At 36.1% G+C, this 20789-nt stretch overlaps 1 protein-coding gene across 1 annotated transcript in view; it reads left to right on the forward strand.

Annotated features, from left to right (window-relative positions):
• The window catches only part of LOC111051988 (E3 ubiquitin-protein ligase HUWE1), a gene marked incomplete in the record, with an annotated part of 177940 nt that overhangs the window by 110987 nt on the left and 46164 nt on the right, over positions 1–20789 (forward strand). The window contains 11 exon segments of the mRNA XM_039441421.1: positions 811–1051; positions 1638–1797; positions 4960–5157; positions 5509–5684; positions 5921–6055; positions 6813–6965; positions 7543–7706; positions 8876–9111; positions 9672–9997; positions 14616–14724; positions 19338–19658. Coding sequence (XP_039297355.1) covers positions 811–1051; positions 1638–1797; positions 4960–5157; positions 5509–5684; positions 5921–6055; positions 6813–6965; positions 7543–7706; positions 8876–9111; positions 9672–9997; positions 14616–14724; positions 19338–19658 — 2219 coding nt within the window.

Consider the following 20789-nt stretch of genomic DNA (forward strand, 5'->3'; position numbering starts at 1 on the left):
CATGATTATATTTTTAAAAGAAGTATTTTCTTTATTGAAGATTTTTTGTATTGTAGTGGCGCTTCGTCTCCGGTAATTGTTGTTTTTTTTGCAGACAAATGAAGAGACGGGCAAGACTCGTCCCATAATGAGAAGTTACATAACACCCGAAAACGCACACAAGCAGAAGAAACATGAGCCCTCTATAGACGACGTTAATGGACCAATCTTGTTTGTTGGTGGGCCAAGGCAACTTGAATCCTTCGACGATTGCTTTTTTGCACACCTGGGCAACACAAAACCCGTCGAGGGCATTCCCGAGAGGCACATCCCAACCATAATGAAGTGAGTTCATTATAATAGTCCATTCAATTCATTTTGTTAATGCCATGTATTGTAATTATTGTAGAAATTACAGTAGAACCAATAATACTGAATTTACATTTATAACTAGATGATTAAATAATCATGATGAAACTTACAGAACTCGTCCTGGACAATGGTGTCTATATAAAGGAGTAGAGCCGGGCCATTTTAACTGTTGTAGATAATTGTAGGTCCCGACTGCCACGAGGCATCTATTTTCCACACCAATTCTACTTGTCATCAATTTTCACTATCGTCAGTCAAGTGAACTGAACACGTGATATGCTTCTTAAAAAGCTTTATTCAAGAAACAAACCGGCATAGAGACTGCCCAAAATACAGAAATAAGACAAATAATCTTATTTACTAGAGCTTATATACTATTGCAAGTGCTGTATCAGCTAATACACAATAACAATGGATATAACTGTCGACACTTATTAATGATGTGATGTTGTGTTGCAGTGCGGCAGTGACCCTTCTGAAATGTACCGACAACAAAGAAACTATTCAGGCGGCACTGGTGTTGTGCGTCCGCTTCTCACGCGAATTCAAATTCGCACAATTTGTCGCCGAAAATGATGTGGTCAAGACTCTACTAAGTCTCAAAAGTGCAACGCCATTTATTGGCTTTGAAACCCTGGCGACAATACTCATTCGACACATTTTGGAAGAACCAGCAACATTGGAAGTTGCTTTCGAGAAGGTGATTTACTTTTAGACATCATTTATTGCAGTTTGTTATTTTATTGTGAGAATTTCATGTCTGCGTCCTAGCGATCAAAAAATTTATACTGCAATCTCCATGTTTATAAGTGAATGTGGGGGTTTTAACTCTAATATTTATTACATTATAGAACAGAAACTTGAATTCATCATACCAATGTAGACTCTTCAAGTTTTTTAGATGTCGATCATAATTTACTTTTGGATTCATCTTGAGCAAGGTACAATCCAACCTACAAATAATGGTGAAATGAGAAAAACAGTTGTCAGTCAATGTATAAAAACAACTAAATAAGTATGATGTAGATGAAGAAGAAAACTTTAAGATTAATTACATGTTTTACTCCAAATTATATATATATATATATATATTATATATATATATATATATATATATATACTTTTGAGGTTACGAAAAATTGAATCAAAGTAAACTTGACTTTAAGTTTTAAAAATCGCCCAATCAACTCGGACGTAAAAAAATACTTGTTAACTTGACCAATGTTAAAGCAGCTTCATGTTGCAAAACTTCATCATTTTTTATTTTAAAATAACTTTATTTTCAGGTGTTGAGAGCAAAGACTCTGCCAAATATCCCGCCATCGTACAAGGAACTGAATTTCATCCTACGTGAGTGCAGTGCGGCTGTATGTCGTGACATGCACGCTTTCAAGAAAGTGTCCGAAAACATTTTGCGTGTCGATCTCGCAGCCTGTGCAAGGAAAGGTGAGTTTCATTATTTCATTTCTCTATTAAATAAAAATTGAGTGCCTCACATTTATACCAGATATTTCAAAAAGAATGACCCAATTTTAAACAGTTATATCTATTTTGAATGATTGTGCACACAAACCAATTTTACATCAAATTACTCAAAGAAGTATCAAGTTTATGATGATGTTGAAAGTTGAAAGTATGTATTGCCAAAATCAAAAGTACATACAAGCAGCAATATCTTTAACCTAGAATTAAAACATAAAAAAACTAAGTACAATATGTGTGTTTATAAATCATTAATCCTAACTCATCAATTTGGCAGACACTAGCATAAGATAAACTTGTTCGCTAGTGCCGGTTGCATCAAACAAAATAGGTAACCAAAAATAAATACAAAAGACAGCAAGACAGTGCTGGCCCATCTTCAACTAACAGCATACCAAAACAATAAATCCAAAATCAACAATCCATATTGTAGGTACTTAACAAAATTAAATAAACTCTAATTTGAAAAAGTAATTATCCTTTATCCAGTTGTTAACCAGAATTTTCTTTTTCTTGTTAATTAGATTATATCTGTTAAACACAAACTCCCCCGGTACTATATTAATTAATCTTGTGCTGATATAAATCAATTGCCTTCGAACTATTTTCAAGTTAGCCGGATAGGTCCAATACCTATTCAAGGTTCCAGGACGAAGGGCATAAGGATTATCCTGAACAACAAAAGAACCTTCATATTTATTTATATATTTAAGAAGCCTGAATATATATAGTTGTCTCACAGTTTTTACTTCTAATTCCTTAAAAATTAGCTCCGTGCTGTAAATTCTTGGCTTCATTAAAAGCGTTCTTATAATTAGTCTTTGTGCTACAAAAATTTGATTCAGATGTCAATCTAATGCACCTCCCCATATGGTTATCCCATAGCTCAGAATTGACTCAACAAACGCATAATAAACAGTCTTTATATAATTCATATCAAGTAGTATCCTTCTTAGTTGGTAAAATTTATAAGAGATATATTTTAGTTTTTTACTAATAAAATCTATATGACTATCCCACCTAAAGCAATCATCAATCATCACACCCAAGTATTTGACACTTTGTTCTCTTTTTATGGGCACACAATTACAGTTATCTCCATTCCCATAATAGTTACAGTTCGAATGTATTCTAAGACTGTAATTCCCATCTGGTTTGCCAATTCTATTTGCGGAGAATGTCAAGTACTTGGTTTTGCCTACATTTAAACTTAGGTATTTACATCCATCCATTTTTTAACGATAGCCATATCCTTCTCTGCTTCTTCAAAAGTGCGGTACCAACTATTCCCTGAGAATATCACAGCAGTGTCATCGGCGAATGACACAATCTTACCGTTACGTAATTTTAACTTTAGCAGATCATTTACATACAAAATGAAGAATAACGGCGATAACACCGTACCCTGAGGCAGACCAAAAGATGTCAATTTTTCAGTTTTACCTTGATATACCTGATATCTATCCTGTAAATAGCTCCTAATAAGACATAGTGGTAGTCCTCTTATTCCATACCTGCCAAGTTTCGAAAATAAATTTTCGTGAGGGACCGTATCAAACGCCTTGGATAAATCCAAAAAAACTGTGAGTTTTTTCCTATTATCATTCAAGCTCTGAGATATTTCTCTTGTAAAATATATTAATGCATCTTCGGTGCTTCTATCAGACTGAAAACCATTTTGATTTTGTCTATTATGTTATTTTTAAAAATACATTTTATGAGCTGGTCCTTTATTATTTCTCAAGTATTTTTGTAATATTAGAGAGCAGACTTTTAGGTCGATAATTTATTGGGCTGCAAGGATCACCCTGTTTTAGAATAGGCTTGATTATAGCTACTTTAAGTGTGTTTGGGAATTTCCCTGTTTCAAAGCATTTGTTTATGATAACCGATAACGGATCCGCAATCAAATGAGCTATCTCTCAAAGAGTCGAGCTATTTATCTTATCATTTCCTGGGCAAGAGTTATTTTTCAATGTCTATTTATCTTAATAACGTCAGTTGGAACAACTGGGTGGAAGTACAAAGAGTCCAAACAGTTGTTTTCATCATCTAGAAACTCAAGCTCTCTATTATCACTGTTTTTCGGTATTTGTTGAGCATGACTTTTACCCACATTTACGAAATATTTGTTCAAAACTTCTGCACTGATATCAATGTTATCATTCTTTTCCTTTCTATTATTAATTGCGTCGTTTAAATATTGCCAAAGCTTCCGTTTATTTCCCTTATTTTGATCTATTTTCATTTTGTAATAGTTTGCTTTTGCTGAAGTAATGGTATTATTTAATATGTTCTATAGGTTTTATAGTTATTTTTTAGTTGAATATTAAAGGGTTCCTTCATCATTTTTTTATGCATTTTATCCCTTATTTTGATATATTTTATTAGACCAATAGTTATCCAGGGTTTCAATGGTTTATCGCTATGTGATACAGTATATACATGTATTTATAAGTGTTCTATGTGCCCTCCTTTTGAGGCTCAAACGACATCTAGACGGTAGCCAAATTCATCCCAGACTGTTCGCAAGATGTCTTCCCGGACTGTAGCTACTGCATCAGTTATTAGCTTCTTAATTTCAAGTGCTAAGGGAGGAACATAAACACAATCTTCAACGTTGTTCCTCCCTTAGCACTTGAAATTAAGAAGCTAATAACTGATGCAGTAGCTACAGTCCGGGAAGACATCTTGCGAACAGTCTGGGATGAATTTGGCTACCGTCTAGATGTCGTCCGAGCCTCAAAAGGAGGGCACATAGAACACTTATAATACATAATCATAAACTCGATACTTCTGTGAGTAATTTGATAGCACATCGGCCGCATGAACCCAAAGTATCAGGACATACCTCATTGTAAGCGCTTAAAATACATCCGGCTGATAAATTGATTTCATAAGGTTTATGAAATTGTTTTACTTCAATTTCGTCAGTAGGAAGGTGACTGTTGACAATCAGGTTCAGACTGCAATCACGTGGTCTCTCCAGGATAGCTTTGAAGCCCAGTACCTGCTTAGGAAATATTATATAAGTTATGTTTGGTAACCTGCTTAGATAACATCATGTGATACACGAATTTATTTGTTCTGGTTTCATTAATGTGATGTTATGTTGTATTGTTTCAGCTGCGGATCCCGAAGAGGTGCGCTTTCTAATGAAATCCATACAGACTAACACAAATAAGAGAAAGAAGAAGCCTTTGAATAGGGAGGTCGATGACAGTACCAGAAGGACTGTTTATGATTTGCTCAATGCTCTCGTGGTTGAGATTGAAGAAAAAGATCCAGATGAACCAGCGCCATCTGGGGCCCCAACATCTCCCAGTAAGTCATATTCAATTCATATTATTTGCCACAGGCTATACGACAGTAAGGCCCGGTTGCCCAAAAGCCGGTTAAATCTTAAACGTGATTAATTTCACGAGAACCAATCACAGAAGGATTAATCACGATTAAAATTTAACCGGCTTTTGTGCAACCGGCACTTAGCATTGATAATAGCCATGTACATTACAAACATGAAATTATGTCAAATGCTATTCTACTTCTAACAAACTTACATTTGAGCCGTAAACTTGATTGGATCAATTTTTTTTCGAGCTTTAACTGACTGCTAGTAATCCCGAGAGTTTATTATATTTATGGGTTGTTGTAATACTGACATTTGGTTTTCAGACGAACGTACATTTGCAAATTTGAATTCAGCGGCGGAGCACAGCCATCATCAGCGCCATATGATGAACCACTTAGCAAATATCGTGAACGGCTTTGATGTACATGACCACCACATCCATATACCTCTGCCGACTAGCAACCAGATTGAAGATCTCGCTCAAATGACTGGCCGAAAGGTAAATATTTAGTCGACAATTTCTCAATTCGTGAGTTTGCAACCCACCTAGAATGTGGTTCATTCTTAACATCTATCACTTCATTCTTGTTTATTTTTTACTGGTAGGTAACCCGTACTCTGCAAGTGTCTGATTAAAAACTTGAAAAACTGTAAAAATGAACTACTGAAATTAATATAGGCCTATAACAAGCATAGCATTTCCCTAATTTCATATTCATTTCTTTTCTTTTGCAGAAGAACAAAGTTCCACTGATATCCAAGTCATGTATTCTGAAAATCCTGAGCGATGCTGTGCGCTCATACAACACTATTGCATTGTTGATTACGGAGTATAGTTATTCCGGAAATAAAAACTCTGCTGTTAAAGAGGTAAGTTTTTCCATGTACATGTAGTATTTAATGATGTGAGATGTTGCTATAACTGTGCATCTAATGGATCTTTCCATTGTTAAGCAAACTATGATGTTGCTAGAGGTGATCTGAGATATTTCAGATCTATTCCAGACAAACTAAAATAAGTGGGACATTGTGCCATTAAGTTTGTACATTGTCACAGCATAGCAGGCTGGATCTGAGATATTTCAGATCTATTCCAGACAAACTAAAATAAGTGGGACGTTGTGCCATTCAGGTTGTACATTCTCACAGCATAGCAGGCTGGATCTGAGATATTTCAGATCTATTCCAGACAAACTAAAATAAGTGGGACATTGTGCCATTCAGTTTGTACATTGTCACAGCATAGCAGGCTCATACAAAGGGAGTCTAGTCAGCTACACCCACGCAAATTAGGCTCTGTTCATCTAGGTTGTTTTAAATGTGAAGTTTTGAATTCTAAACGGCAATATGTTCATATCATTTTTAATGTTTTGTTCAACTTACAGTAACAATCCAGAATATGGTACGGTATCATGCGAATACATTATGATACTGCATTCACAAAGCAAAGGGGACCACATGGAATTTCGCACATCTGAGATACTCCCGTACAACTGATTCTCGCACGTTTGAGATATCGCACATATGAATGACACCCTGCAAGAACTGTGTATCTAATAAAATCATACCAATTTTAAGCAAACTTATACAAGTGGGTAAATAAAGTCAAATTATTTGTTTGTTTAAGGATTGTACGGCAATTGCCTACATACTCGACAACTTGATGATGCAAGAAGAGGGAATGACCGATACTGAACGCCCCAACCTGGCCAGAGGACTCATAGCAGCCGTGGCCTCCTGCAACCACTCTCCAGATGCTCAAATGACTCTGGTTAATGAGGTGAACATATCAATCAACCACTTAGCCATCCATGTATCAAACTCAATTAAACATATCAATCAACGACATATTAAACCGACTGGCCTATTCCTTACTCTTTGCAATTGGTATCATATATCATCTACTACTTTCACTGTTAACTCATTAATAACTTGATAAAATTAATAAGAGCGAATTAATATATTTTTGAAACTGAATAGAGTACGGCGATAATTATAAGGGTACAAACACACTGAAAGCGGAGCGGAGCGTGGCGTTGTGAACAATATCATGTTAAGTAATGAGCTGCAACACACTGGAAGCGGCTACTCGCAGAGCGGAGCGGAGTGTGGCGTCAAACTTTGGAACAAGCTGGTTTGTTTTTTGGAGCGTCACAGTGCGAGTGCCAGGCTGGTATACCCTGTGTGTATCATGAACGCTCTGACCACCCCACGCCCCGCTCCGCTCCGCCTTCAGTGTGTTTGTACCCTAAGGTTATTGTATTTTAATAAATTTATTACTATTTTAGTCGGTTTACGATGAGTTTTATTTGTACGTATTTTTATGTATTTCTAATCTGTGTTTGTTTTCTATTTAGGTGAAATCCGCTCTGAACAGGGCATTGGCAATGAAAGAAAGTGCCAGAAAGCATCAGCATGTAGTTGATTTGGTGGGAATCGTGACAATTATGATTGAAAATTGTCCCCCGGTTCCACTCAACAGCACACCGTTGAGTTCATCGATGAAGCTGAGCCAATACAGGTGAGGAAGCTCATCATTGGATAGAGCAAACAATACAATAGTCGGATAAGAAAAAGAGGCTATTGCCCAAAACTTCTTCAATTTCCTAATGTTGTCACAAATCGTCGAAATATCAATCATGAAGGGGCGTTTACATTAGTCAACTCTACTTGAATTTAAATTTTGTATAAAATAAATGTATGTCGCAAATTTGAAGTCAAGTGTACAAGTTCAGAAACTTGAATCCACTATCCCTTCTTTAAGTCTATTAGATGTTGAACATTTTTGACTTCTGGATTCAACTTGAATCTTGAATGACAAAACAACCTACCATCGGAAAAATGAGATAAAACAGTTGTCAGTCACTGTAGAATGTATAGAATTAACTAAATAGAAGAGTGTGATAACGAATAAAACTTTGAAATTAATTGTTTTTTTACTTCATAATTATATACTTTTGAGGTTGAACTTGAATTCTAGTAAGCTCGACTTCCAAGTTTTAAAAATCAACTCAAACGTTACAAAAACCCGAATTCAAGTAATCTTGACTGATGTAAATCCTACTAGTATTAGTATTTAATAATAATACAAAGAAATAGTCAAAACCACAGATTTATTGATACTTAGAAAGACCGGTTTCGGTTGTTACACCATTGTCAATCTGTGAGGCCGGGAAGTTGCCGTTTGCCGGGCAAGCATGATGTTCTCAGTCGAGGCATTAGCTGAGACATGCAAGCCCTGCAAGAGACATTCACGGCCAAGTAACCTACGACATTTTTGCTACACTATGAGCAAATAATATGTAAATGAGTAAGCAGTATCAATAAATCTGTGATTTATTTCTTACATGTCATACAATTTCTTAGTGTTTTTATTTAATATGAATAATTACCACAATATCAACTTCTCAACTATACAAAAAGCCTACTTGATAGTTTGAAGTACTCAATAGGTCCATTTCATCCAATGACTTACTTCAAAAGGGGTATATGGATTTGTCAAATTTATACAACAAGAAAATATGTTCCTCTTAAACCTCCAACTTGACGTTTGTAATATTCATTGAACTCCTCCACTTATGGCAGTCGGCCTGAAGGCCATTGCTGTAGAAAATGTTTCAAGTTATTATATGACTTTTGTTGTTGTTGATGTCATTAAATAGAGCTAATAAACTTGATTTTGTTTTGCAGCGTGAATAATATGGTGCGCTTCATGATGAAGAAAAATATCGTAATAGACCTGGCACGAATTTCGCACACACTGGATTTGTCCAGTCCTAAGTTGTCAGCCACAATAAACGCCGCTCTGAAGCCGCTTGAGACACTTTCCCGCATCATGAGCTGTCCGCCGTCCAATCAGAATACGAATCGCGTCAAGACCCGACAAGCGACCGCTGAGGCCGCTGCAGCCGCGAGGGACCAACCAGGTAAATGAACATGGCTACATTACTTTTTCGTGTCCGGAGTAATTGCTAGAGCATGATGTTTCCAGTCGAGACGTTAGCCACTTTACCATTATCGATAGCAACGACTGCAAAATAATGAACAATCACATTTAGTCAGCTAAGCTGTAAATAGCTATTTACTTCACGAGGCCGGGAAGTTGCCGTTTGTCGGGCAAGCATGATATTCTCAGTCGAGGCGTTAGCCGAGACATGCAAACCCTGTAAGAGACATTCACGGCCAAGTAATCTACGATATTTTTGCTACACTATCAGCAAATAGTATATGTAAATGAGTAAACAACAACAAATGACTGAATACGTAACTTCGCCTGTTTCAACATAGCCCATATTCAAAAGATCAAAAAGTTGTGAATAGAAACTGTTCTCAGACTTCTTTCTCATTGAATCTAGTTAGCGCATGACGAGAAAACTGTTGGGGCCAGGAAATGTCTGTGAATTTCGTATCCCGTACGTGTATAAGACAATTCTTTCCTTTATTATATTATTAAAGATTATTGTAATGCTTGAATGATATGTTTCAGGCACAAGCACTTCAGAGAGTACTAACGCTCAAGGCGAAGACGCCGTGGAAGACACCACAGACAACACAGATCATGACATGTCCATGTCGGGCCCAGGGGATGAAGAAAACATGGATCATCGCAGTGCAATGCGATCCGAACTTGAGGATCTGATCGAAAGAGTCCACAATGATTTGGCATCTGACTCGCCAATGATTGACGACAATGAAGACGAAGACGCTAATGACGGCAATGATGGGAATGCCGACTACGATGATAACTCCTACGATAGAGAGGAAGGAGATAATGGAGAGGACAATGCGCCGCGACGCAACCGTGGCCAAATGGTACCAATCATCAATTATTATTTATTGTCATGTAAAATTTGTTGTGTTACCTTGTATGTTGTGTTTGTGTATTAGATTCACGCACTAAGCAACAAACGTGTGTTTATCGAACATCGCAGACTGGTTCCAGTGATTTCAGGTTCCTGGATTGGGTACCAGCCTGGGGGCTCCCGCTGTGTGAACCTCAAGAAACTTTTCCTTGAATTGAGTCTGCTGCGCGATGGTTCCAGCTGACCGTACATCACATGTCTCTCATCAAAAGTTTGTTTGGACCTCTCCAAGTATTCATGGTTGGCTCTACTGATCTTGGGAGTGTTCATTCCTGCTGCCGTCGATGGGCGTTTCATGCAACCAGTTGCAGTACGGCACTTCTCATTAAGTGATGTGTCAGCCTTGATTGCGTGGGCCAATCGGCACCAGACGGGACAGGCGTATTCCCAAACAGAGAAGCAGAGAGCCTTCCCTGATGTCAGGAGCACACTCGGATTCGCCCTCCACTGGCTGCTGCATAGCTTCCTCATGATGTTGTTCCTGGAGTTGACTTTTGATGACGTATTCTGACAGTGCTGTTTGTATTTTAGAGTTGGGTCCAGGGTCACGCCAATGTATTTTGGTGAGCTGGTGTGTTCCAGGGTAACGTTCAGTCTCCTCCTAACCTCCCTGGAACCTAAGAACCTAAGACGCATACCTGCGTTTTCCCTGGGTTTGGTTTGAGGTGGCTCTGCTTGTAAATAGGCTGACATTTCCTCAAATTATTTTATTTATTTTATTTGCCAAAAACAAAATACAAAAAAGCTTTACAAAAAATAAATATAAGTATATGCTACTGCACTTAAACCAAGATACATACATTTATTTAATTAGATATAATAACGAAATGATATCCTTTATATTATAAATAATAGTTTTAAAATGAAGATTCAATTTATGATCACATGCATAAGTACAGTAGGTGAGGCAAAAACACCGGCAAAAGGAAGATTCCTTGTGCGCCAGTGTGAGTCGTAAATCAGCTTAATCAGGGATGTAATATATAAACTTGAATCTAGCGTATGATGTGTTCGAAAATAAAATTTATAATATGAAGTTGATTATTGTATAAAAGTCAAATGCACTTGTAAAATAATGAATATTGTATGCTTAATTAACATCCATTTATTAATATAGTTGAATACAAACTGAATAACTTGCAACCATAAAATGTAACCATGAACACAGTCTCAGTTCCACTCCTTGGAAAGAACGGTCCCTGACCGATATAGCCAGATCATCGGCATACAGAAAGTGGAGAGCATGGGCTGGTCATTTGTGAACACGTTGAAGAGCAGCGGTGCCTTGGGGGAGACAATTCTTTTGAATTATCTATCGGCTCTTTGTCCCATTTAAGCAGACGTAGAATCGTCGGTTCTGAAGGAGGGTACGGATGGTGTTTGTGAGGTGCTTGACTCCAGTCATCTTGTAAACCCTGGAGAGCAAGAGATTTGAATTTATTACTCATTGCATGTACAACAATAAAATTGTTTGGCAATCGTCGCATATTACAAAACAAAAATCACAACAAAAAGTCAATCACATGTCATAAAAACACTTATCAGCCAGCCAGTCCTTTAATTTTTTCTTGAGCTGCACTCTATTGTCAATGTCCTTAAGATGGTGCGGCAGGGAGTTGATCATTTTTTGGCTCATATGAATTGGATTTTTCTCGTAGAACGATGTTGTATTCGATAGGTGTTCCTTGAGCGCGTGTTATAATTGTGTAGGTCAGCACCTCTTGTCCACGTCGATCCATGCTTGAGACCAAATGCTACAGACTCCAGAATATACAGACAAGGTTGTGTGAGCGTCCCTGTTGCTCGGAATAGTTCTCTACGTGGAGTTCATGTTCTCTTCATGGAGATAATGATTTACTGTGTTTGTATGCTGCCGTTAAGTCTATTAAAGGCATACCTGTGACGACCCTCTCCTCAAATCCGTTTTCAATTATCTCTGGCTTGTGCAAGACCGGAATCCCGCCTGCTGTGGTATGAGCCTCCCCTCGAAGAACCGCACAACACGCTGGAAGATTACATGCTCATATACTTTGAAGAGATGACACAGGAGTGAAATTGGCCGGTAGCTGGAGTCAGTGTGTGCAGGTTTGCCTGGTTTCAGAAGTGCGACGACCTCCAGGCTTTGGGTAAGGACAGCGTCGACAGGCAACTATTTAAAAGGTGTAGCAGCCAAGCCTAGTCCTGGTTCCGAACCGTTTGATTTGTTCGGTGCAGATGTCATCCACGCCAGCAGCCTTTCCATTCTTCAGTTAGGTTATTGTAATTACTTCGGATCTAGTAATACTGACATGTCACCAGTCATATGAGTGTAACTCAAAAACTTGATGTAATGTGACAATGAATGAATAAATAAATTGCTTTCTCCGGCTCGTTCATTTGGGGTGTGGCTGTTGTTGTTGCTCCTTTTTTAGCGTCTTTGTTGGGCCCTCTGTGTTGCCATTGAGGAGCAGCTGGTGTGCGACTTGGTTTGCCGTTACCTTACCACTTACCAGAACGTGGTGCTGCTCCTTTGTCACCGCTGAGTTTTTTCAAAAGGTTGCATATGATGTTGCTACTACGTGTCATGTTCATGCCCTCGAGGGTCTCAATCCACTTGGCTTGTATAGCCTCGCTTGTCATCAGCATGATTCGTTCTCCGAGTGCAATGAATCTTGGAATTGGTCCTCCCGCTGGTATTCTGCAGTGCATCCTTCATTTCAGTGGTTACGCCTGGGATGTATCGTTGTCTACATCCTTGTGGGATGTACCTCTCTCAGGTACTGCACGAACCTATCATAGTTGTGTGGGTCTGGGGGGATTTCAGCCACAGCCTGGTCCACGTCTTCAGAAAAAGCATCCAGCAAGCATTTTTAAAGTTGAAGCGCCTTCTGTAAGGTATAACATGTGTACACAGCCCCGAGTACACCATGATACCAATGCTGGCTCCTCGGGATCGTTTACAACTCTTTTACACTCAGCTGAGACTGTACTCGTGACAAAACACAGGTCTGGATTGTAGCTACGACTGTTGAAGGAATTTATGCAGTATAATAAAGATAGATTGTTCAATGTTCATCTTAGCCCATTGAATTGTAATTATCAATATACAGTTTAATATAACAGATATTTTTAGATGTAGTGTATCAATTGAAATTGATTTAGGGCCGGTTTCCGAGTTCGGGATTCAGTCCTAGACTTTAAACAGCTGGAGTCAGAAAATTGGTTTTTTGAACCGGAGCATAGTCGCAGTCATTGTCATAGTCACGTTCAAATTAAATTTCGAAAAACTAGAAAATTTAACACAAAATAAAATGAAGAAAAAATAGTGTAAAGTTTCAGCTATTTTGAATTATTTAGGAATGTCTAATTTCGTCAAGGAAAAATGTTTCAATTATAGAAATAAGAAAATAAAAATTACGACTATTGTTATAAGAGCTGCGACTACGCCCCGTTTTTGAAAGCCAATTTTCTGACTCCAGTCTAGGACTTGGCTAAATCCCGAGCTCGGAAACCGTGTGATCTTATAGAATTTTGAGTGATATGAAATTAGCGGCAAATCTGATTCCATTCAAGATGGCGTCTTGGTCCACTGTAAAATACATTGGTTTGATAGGAAGTTTCCTTTCTGTATCACTGTATGTGTTCTGTGATACGGTGATCGCGACAGAGGGCGAGCTTGCCACGTTGCCGGCCAATTCCTTGCGCGCGACCTCCGATCATCTTGCGTACTGCCTGCTTTCCGTTAGTGTGTCGCTCAGCACCTAAGTCTGTACGCACCTTGAAATTACAAAACTTTGACGTGTCTTATACTGCAAGATCGCTACTTTACTTAACTAATTTGTCATATGAAATTGCATAAAGGAAGCAACACTCCCGCAAACGCCGAGCGGTTACGTCCTTGTTGTAGTTCCGTATGACAAAACAAGGCCAAGCTACATGGAGCGTTCTTGTACTGGCAGTAGACGAGGCTGATTATCAGCTGATTTCCGAATGCCAACCTAATTGAAATCCAATTGATTAGTAATTATCAACTGATTGGTTTGGCGTTCGGGAATCAGCTGACTCTTCTGTGGCATGGCCTTAAGAAAAGAAAGAAAGATAGAATTATCACATGCACTCTTCAATGTACTCTAACCTTCTTCACATGTTAGTATAATAATTATTATCATTAACTCACAGCTAGCGTACAAGTCTGACTTTGCTGGCTGTGCCGAAACATTATGATTTATTATTATTTGCATTTGTCTTATGTATCTTGTATTTTGGTGAAATAAAATAAAATATTCTATGTGACATTTGCAATATGCACGTCTAGCCTTTATGTCATACTCAAAGTTTCTTATGGATAATATAAAAAATGGATCAAATAATGATGGTCAGGTTTGGCGAAGACACTTCTACAGAACAGAACCAGTGTTTATTATTCTTTGCATGTACATTGTTTTACAAATTGTCACACATAAAACTTACAACAACAATTGGGTTATATTCGAGTAGTTAGAAAAGTATAGTTTTAGCGCACTCTGACAGTCACCCTTGGGTTTCAACTAAATAAAAATGAGTGACCAAATTTGTATATTTGTTTGCAGGGTAATAGCAGTGGGGAGGACTCTGATTCGGATCCAGAGGATTCGGATGACCGGGTCGCGGCTCGCCGAATGGACATAAATGATGATGATGATGAGTCGGCCCGACCAGGTAAGCCAACAACCACATCCTTTTTCTCTCTTCTCTACAAGTAGAAGCATTTAACATTTGTTAACCGTTACTACTCTAACCGCTTTTTTAGAATAATCTAAATACCTAGGAAGATTGTTGCTGAGGTAGAACTTCGTAACAAGATACGGAGACTGTTACTCAGTCGCTTGTTGCGAAAGGCAATATCACACCGTTTCAAATGAATATTTGATATTTCATAAGCAGAAATGTTGAAAAAATACTTCTAAAGGATTCTTTCCAATTCAAATTAGGAGGAAGAAACAATAGTTTTTATTTTCTTGTCTGTGAATGTAATGACGGGAGTGTATAAATGTGCATACAGACTTGAGCTTATATCTGTTTGTTACTGTTTCTGTACAAATACAGATATAATCAGCTGATGAAAAGTGAAATGCGAGTGTTGGTGGCGCTTAAGTCTGTATGCAGCTCATGTATTGGAAAAAAGCGGAAAGCTTTGAGTTGTGCTCATATCTGAATCGGAATCAATGATTTTATTTCAGCCAGAAAATACATAAAGTGTACTAGGTCATATCAGTAAAATAAGATTACAGATTAGGATGTGCCGGTCCCTGGTTGGTAGCTTGTTGTGGAATGCTCAGATGCCATCAGTTGTAGAATTTTCACAACCTGTGTACCGTCCGAAACTATAAATGTTTGATAGGTGGAGTGAACAGTTATAGTCGTATTATCGATGTGTTAGGGGTTTTGTTCGCATGAACTGGCGCTTGCTTTCTTTTGTCAGTGTTTTCCTCTCTCTTGAACAATTTTGTGCGAATTTATTTTGTTCCTACTTGATATAAGACCAATCCCCACCCCAAACCTCTCCATTGTAATGTCTATGTCTTCCTCCATATTGTAAATAATTTCTAGACTTGTGTTGCATTGTATGTGAATGGCAGACTGCCCGATCTGGGCTAACAGCCTACCCGCAGTTTAAATGTTTATGTTATCGTTATTGTTATAGATATGTGTTCATTTAATCATGTTTGATGTCGTAGACTAGTATAATACCATTGTGAAAAAGACTTTTTTTATTGTATGCTGCCTGAAATTGTAGCACGAAGTCATTTTGTAAGCTTTTTTCTCCTTCATAACTTTGGACAGAACAGCTTAATACCATTCTATGTCTTCCCTACTTTTTTGGGCTATTAAAAAAACTAGATAGTTGAAAGAATAGGCCTAAGACGTTGATGTTATCAATACTACAATATTAACATCTCTTACCATACAATCAAATTATTCAACCAAGTAGTTCATATTCTGAACTTCATATTGGAAGCTTCAATTTTCCAAAAATAATAAGATCCTAAAAATGGCATTATAATCCCTATTCTAATATATCCTTGACTAATTGAAGCAATAATCCATAATTACCGCTAAAAAATTGTAATTATCACTAAATGTTGTGACATTAATTCAATTTTGTTCATGCTTCTGGTAACTGAAAAGCTACTGTTTATGTTCAGAATGCATTTTTTAAGTGTGTTGAGAGTTTTCAATTGATTTTCTTTTGTTAACCTTCGAAAACGCTATGAGCTCTAAGTTTTTAATACTTTATTATCGAATTGCAGACTATAATATTATTCCAGCTGATATATGAAACATTACTTGGGCTGGGGAGACATTGTTGATATTTTAAAAGTGTCGATTCAGGCATTGTAATTGAGTTTTATAAAAAAAATTACAAAAAATAAATATGCCATTCTTGATGAGCAATTCAAGTTTGAATTCAATAAAATATGATCACATGAAAAAGAATCCTTTCAAACTGCAGAAATCACAGGAAATAACCTATAGTGAGGTACACGTTATAATGGCAGTGAAGAAAGATAGCAGAACAACGTTGCCGATCCTCTGTCTTGTCAATGCCTTCTATAGACGGTAGCTGATACAGGTTTATTGATGTAATATTAACTGTTCATTCTCGTTTAAAATAATCAATTATATTTTATTAAGCAAGAAATTATATTCTTCAATAATTTCATAATGAAAATTCATAATTAAGATGAAATATTTTGTTAATTATTATTGAATAGACTTAGAACGTTGTCAAAAATCCACTTTAATTATATAAAAATTAATATTTTACAGGAGCATGCTTTCGTGTGTGCTCACACATCATCAGCTGTAAGTTACAGCATGCTCCTGTAAAATATTAATTTTTATTTAATTAAAGTGGATTTTTGACAACGTTCTAAGTCTATTCAATTATGGAAAAGTTCCACAACATCAACATGCACACTACAAACTTAATTAATTATTAATTCTACATTGTTAAAAGATGATCCGGCAACAGAGCAAAACGAGAAAGAGATAGCGCTTTCCGCTTTGTTGAATGATAGACAAGGATAGAAATATTAATCAAACACTGCCATTATAACGTGGACCTCATTGTAAGTCACTGTTGACTATGAAACAATGTGAAAGCGTGATCAATTCAGTGAATGATATCCCATTTTTTCCCTTGTTTTATTATCTGTTGCAATTCATTAATAGAGTTTTGATAATTCAATTATGGTTGACTAGTGATGAGTAACTTACTTTTAATTATTAACTTATGGTTGAAAATTTATCATATTAAGGAAATATGTTGTGCTGAATAGAAGTTCTTGTTAGTGATTTTCAACAAAACTACCTCTGTTTTTGTTCAATATATTTTTCTCGGTAACTGTGTACATCTCATCTTCTATTGATGACTTACCCTGCAGTTACTTTGACACTTGAGCTATCTAGTTTTTCAAATACCAGTTTGTATTCTCAATAATAAAGTGAGTGAAAATATAGACTATAGTTGAAACATTTGTTTTCAAATAGTTCTGATATTAGTATTATTTCTAAATAAGGGTATTGCCGAGTTTTTAAATTTATGTTTGTTTTAGTCTGCATTTTTTTAATTAATGTAAAATCTCCTACGTATGGAGGAAATAAAGCACAAACTTTTGTTACTTCAATAGTGTATTGATATTGACACAAAAATAGAGGGGTTTTGTTCAAATAAAACTACAGCTTTTTCATTTATTATAAAATTGAAGCGAGTTATTGGAAGTGTCTATAAAGAGAGGTCCACTTTATAAATATTATGTCAGTACCTGTTGAAAGTTGGTGTTACTATCTTTGTCATTCGATAGAGCAAATAGCTCATCATGTTCTAGCTCCGTTACGTTGTCTCATTGTGTATAAAATATAATTAATTACCAGAATATCCAATTTCAATTATGAAAATTCATTTTTCAATTGTTGAAAAGGTTATTTTTTTACGAATAATATATAATTAATTGTTTTAATAATAATAATATATCTTATATACTAGAATCCCATCTACTATAACAGGCTGTTGTCCTATCTTTTTGACTGGCTTTATAAAGTGGACCTCACTATAGTTGAAGTGGAATACAATGATAAGTTAGGTTGGGATCCATATGCCATTGAAATACTGTGAAAACTACTGTACATTACATTTAAATTGATAGGCTGAATGATAGTATTACTGTGATATATCTACATAGATTTGGAATTATGCTTAGAATTATTTGTAAGCATACTGATCCATCTACAGTTTTCGATTTATAAATGAAGGCAAATCATTTGAAACTGATAAAGGAGTGAATTATTAGATCAAGCTTCTCTATTCTAGTAGATTACAATACGTTTCTAAATAATTTTATAGTATGTGATAGAATGAATAAATATTCAGAACAATTTACATTATTTTAATATTCAGAACATTGGAAATTTGCACTTGCGATGACAAGAAAATGATAATAGATACTCTTGTCACTGTTCATTTAATGATACAGCAACTGCGAATACCTTCTACCTTCCTCCTCCATCCTGCTACCTCCTCCTCCTCCTCCTCCTAGATCCTCAATGTCGCCTTGAGCATTTATGTGTCAAAAAAAGTCAATTACTTGAAGAAAAACTCAATGTGTGTCAAATTATTTTCCTTAAATATAATATGTATTATTTTTACTGTCTACATCTACTCCATAAAAACTCATAAGTTACCTTGAAATGAAAAATTCAATCACTGTAACTTGAAGAAATGCTGTAATTTTATTGTATCGAATTGTTATTATAATATTGTACATTTATTGACGAACAGAAAATTATCAAGATTATACCTACCAGTTTTTAATTTTTATACTGTTGAATAAGAAAGATCGTATATTGTATTAAATGACATTAGTTCTTCATTTGACAATATTGGCTTGTAAAAACCAGTTTAGAATAGTTGAAAAATTGCTGTAAGCTGACTTAATCAGCGAAGTTTCAGAGGATTGTGTTACTAGCAAACAATGTTTAAAAATGTAAACAATTTAATATGTTTTTGAAAGTATTGATGTAGATTATAGACACTTGTGCAACACCGCATGAAGAAGCCGATATTCGTCCAAGACTTGTGCCGCAGCCCACTACGCCACTTCTACCTTCCACACCGCCACATCGCCTCACAGACCAATGTATTTCTCCATTTAGTAGAGTTCGTTGGCCATAGAATTGTCTGTAATTTAATTTCGTACTAGACGCCGCACTGTTGTACACTGTCGAACTATTAGTTGTTTGATGGTAGTAGCTAATTTTTTGTTATCTAGGTGATGATGAAATCGACGACGATGATGAACAGGAGGAGGAGGAAGTAGAGGAAGAGGAGGAGGAGGAAGAAGAAGAGGAGGAGGAGGAAGACGACGATGAAGATGATGACGATGGTGATCATTATGATAATGAAACGTTTGAGATGTTTGATACTGAGGATGGAATTTTACACATACCTGGTTTAGATCACGAATCCGATGATTTCCTGATGATCGAATTTTCTGAACCAATTGATCACTCTTCTCCGTTAATGCCTGGGACAGGTCCCGCGTTCTCGTTTCCATCCAGTCTTTTAGATGAGGCGACACATGAAAATTCAAGTCAGCCACATTTATTTAAATAGCATTTGGTATCATGATCATGCTGTAGTTTAACTGGTTACATGTGTACACTGCTGTTAATCTTGCCTGTGCACTCATTCCCTGGTATGGACTAAATATTTTCTTTTGTTTTTTGCTGTTGAAAAATTTTGTAAATAGTACTATTTTTACTCATTCGTTTTTTATTACACTAATCTTAAACTGCATATGCATTGTCAAATAAATCTAGCTCCATAAAAGTAATACGGGCAATAAAAAACACAAACTTTCCTAAAATCAACAAAGTTCTGAATTTTTCAAAGGCTTAACTTTCATTTAATTCTCGTGATTTTATAATGACAGCGACTATCAAATGAATTTTCAAATGGAAGAGAAAAATTATATTGCGCGATGTTATGCAAAATTTTATTGCGCGTATTTAATCTTTAAACCCATAATTTTTATTCCATGATTCTTTCTTTTCTAATGGCTTGCCTCTCCTGCAATAAAATTTTATAGCTTTTTCATGAATATAATCAAAAATCATATTAAAAAAACTTTACTATTTTTCTTTGTGTTATCCTCACTATCTTTTTTCTCTTTTGATGGCAATATTTTCAAAACTAGATAATTAGAATAAGGTCTTATCTCTTAAGGGTTGTAAGAGGAGGACATTTTTTCACTCAATCAGTACAACATACTATTCCATAAAATATTTGTCAAAAATAAAATCTTTAAATTAATCATGTTTGAAAGGTTGATAAAAGACTCAAATTATATCTTATCAAAGATTTGTCAGTAGTATCAAAAATTTGAGTCACTGTTCTCTATCCTATTTTCAATTATGTGGTAGAATGTTCGTTAAATTTAAACAATGCAAATCTCTGATAATTCTTAATTGTTTTTATAAATATTGTGTTCCAAAAATTATTCCCCAAAAATATTTTGTTACATAAATCGAAAGTGAAAATGTTATTGACCCATAAATATTCAAACTCATATTCCACAACTAAATCACTTGAACAGTATTTCATAGGAGTCACTAATGAAATTATTTGATAAAATCATTTGATCCGTATGAAAAGTGAATACATGTTCTGTCATAGAACACAACAGTGTTCACTTATAACAATGTTGAACTAATAGCATCGA

The sequence above is a fragment of the Nilaparvata lugens genome, chromosome X (genome assembly GCF_014356525.2).
Source record: "Nilaparvata lugens isolate BPH chromosome X, ASM1435652v1, whole genome shotgun sequence".
Classification (NCBI taxonomy): Eukaryota; Metazoa; Arthropoda; class Insecta; order Hemiptera; family Delphacidae; genus Nilaparvata; species Nilaparvata lugens.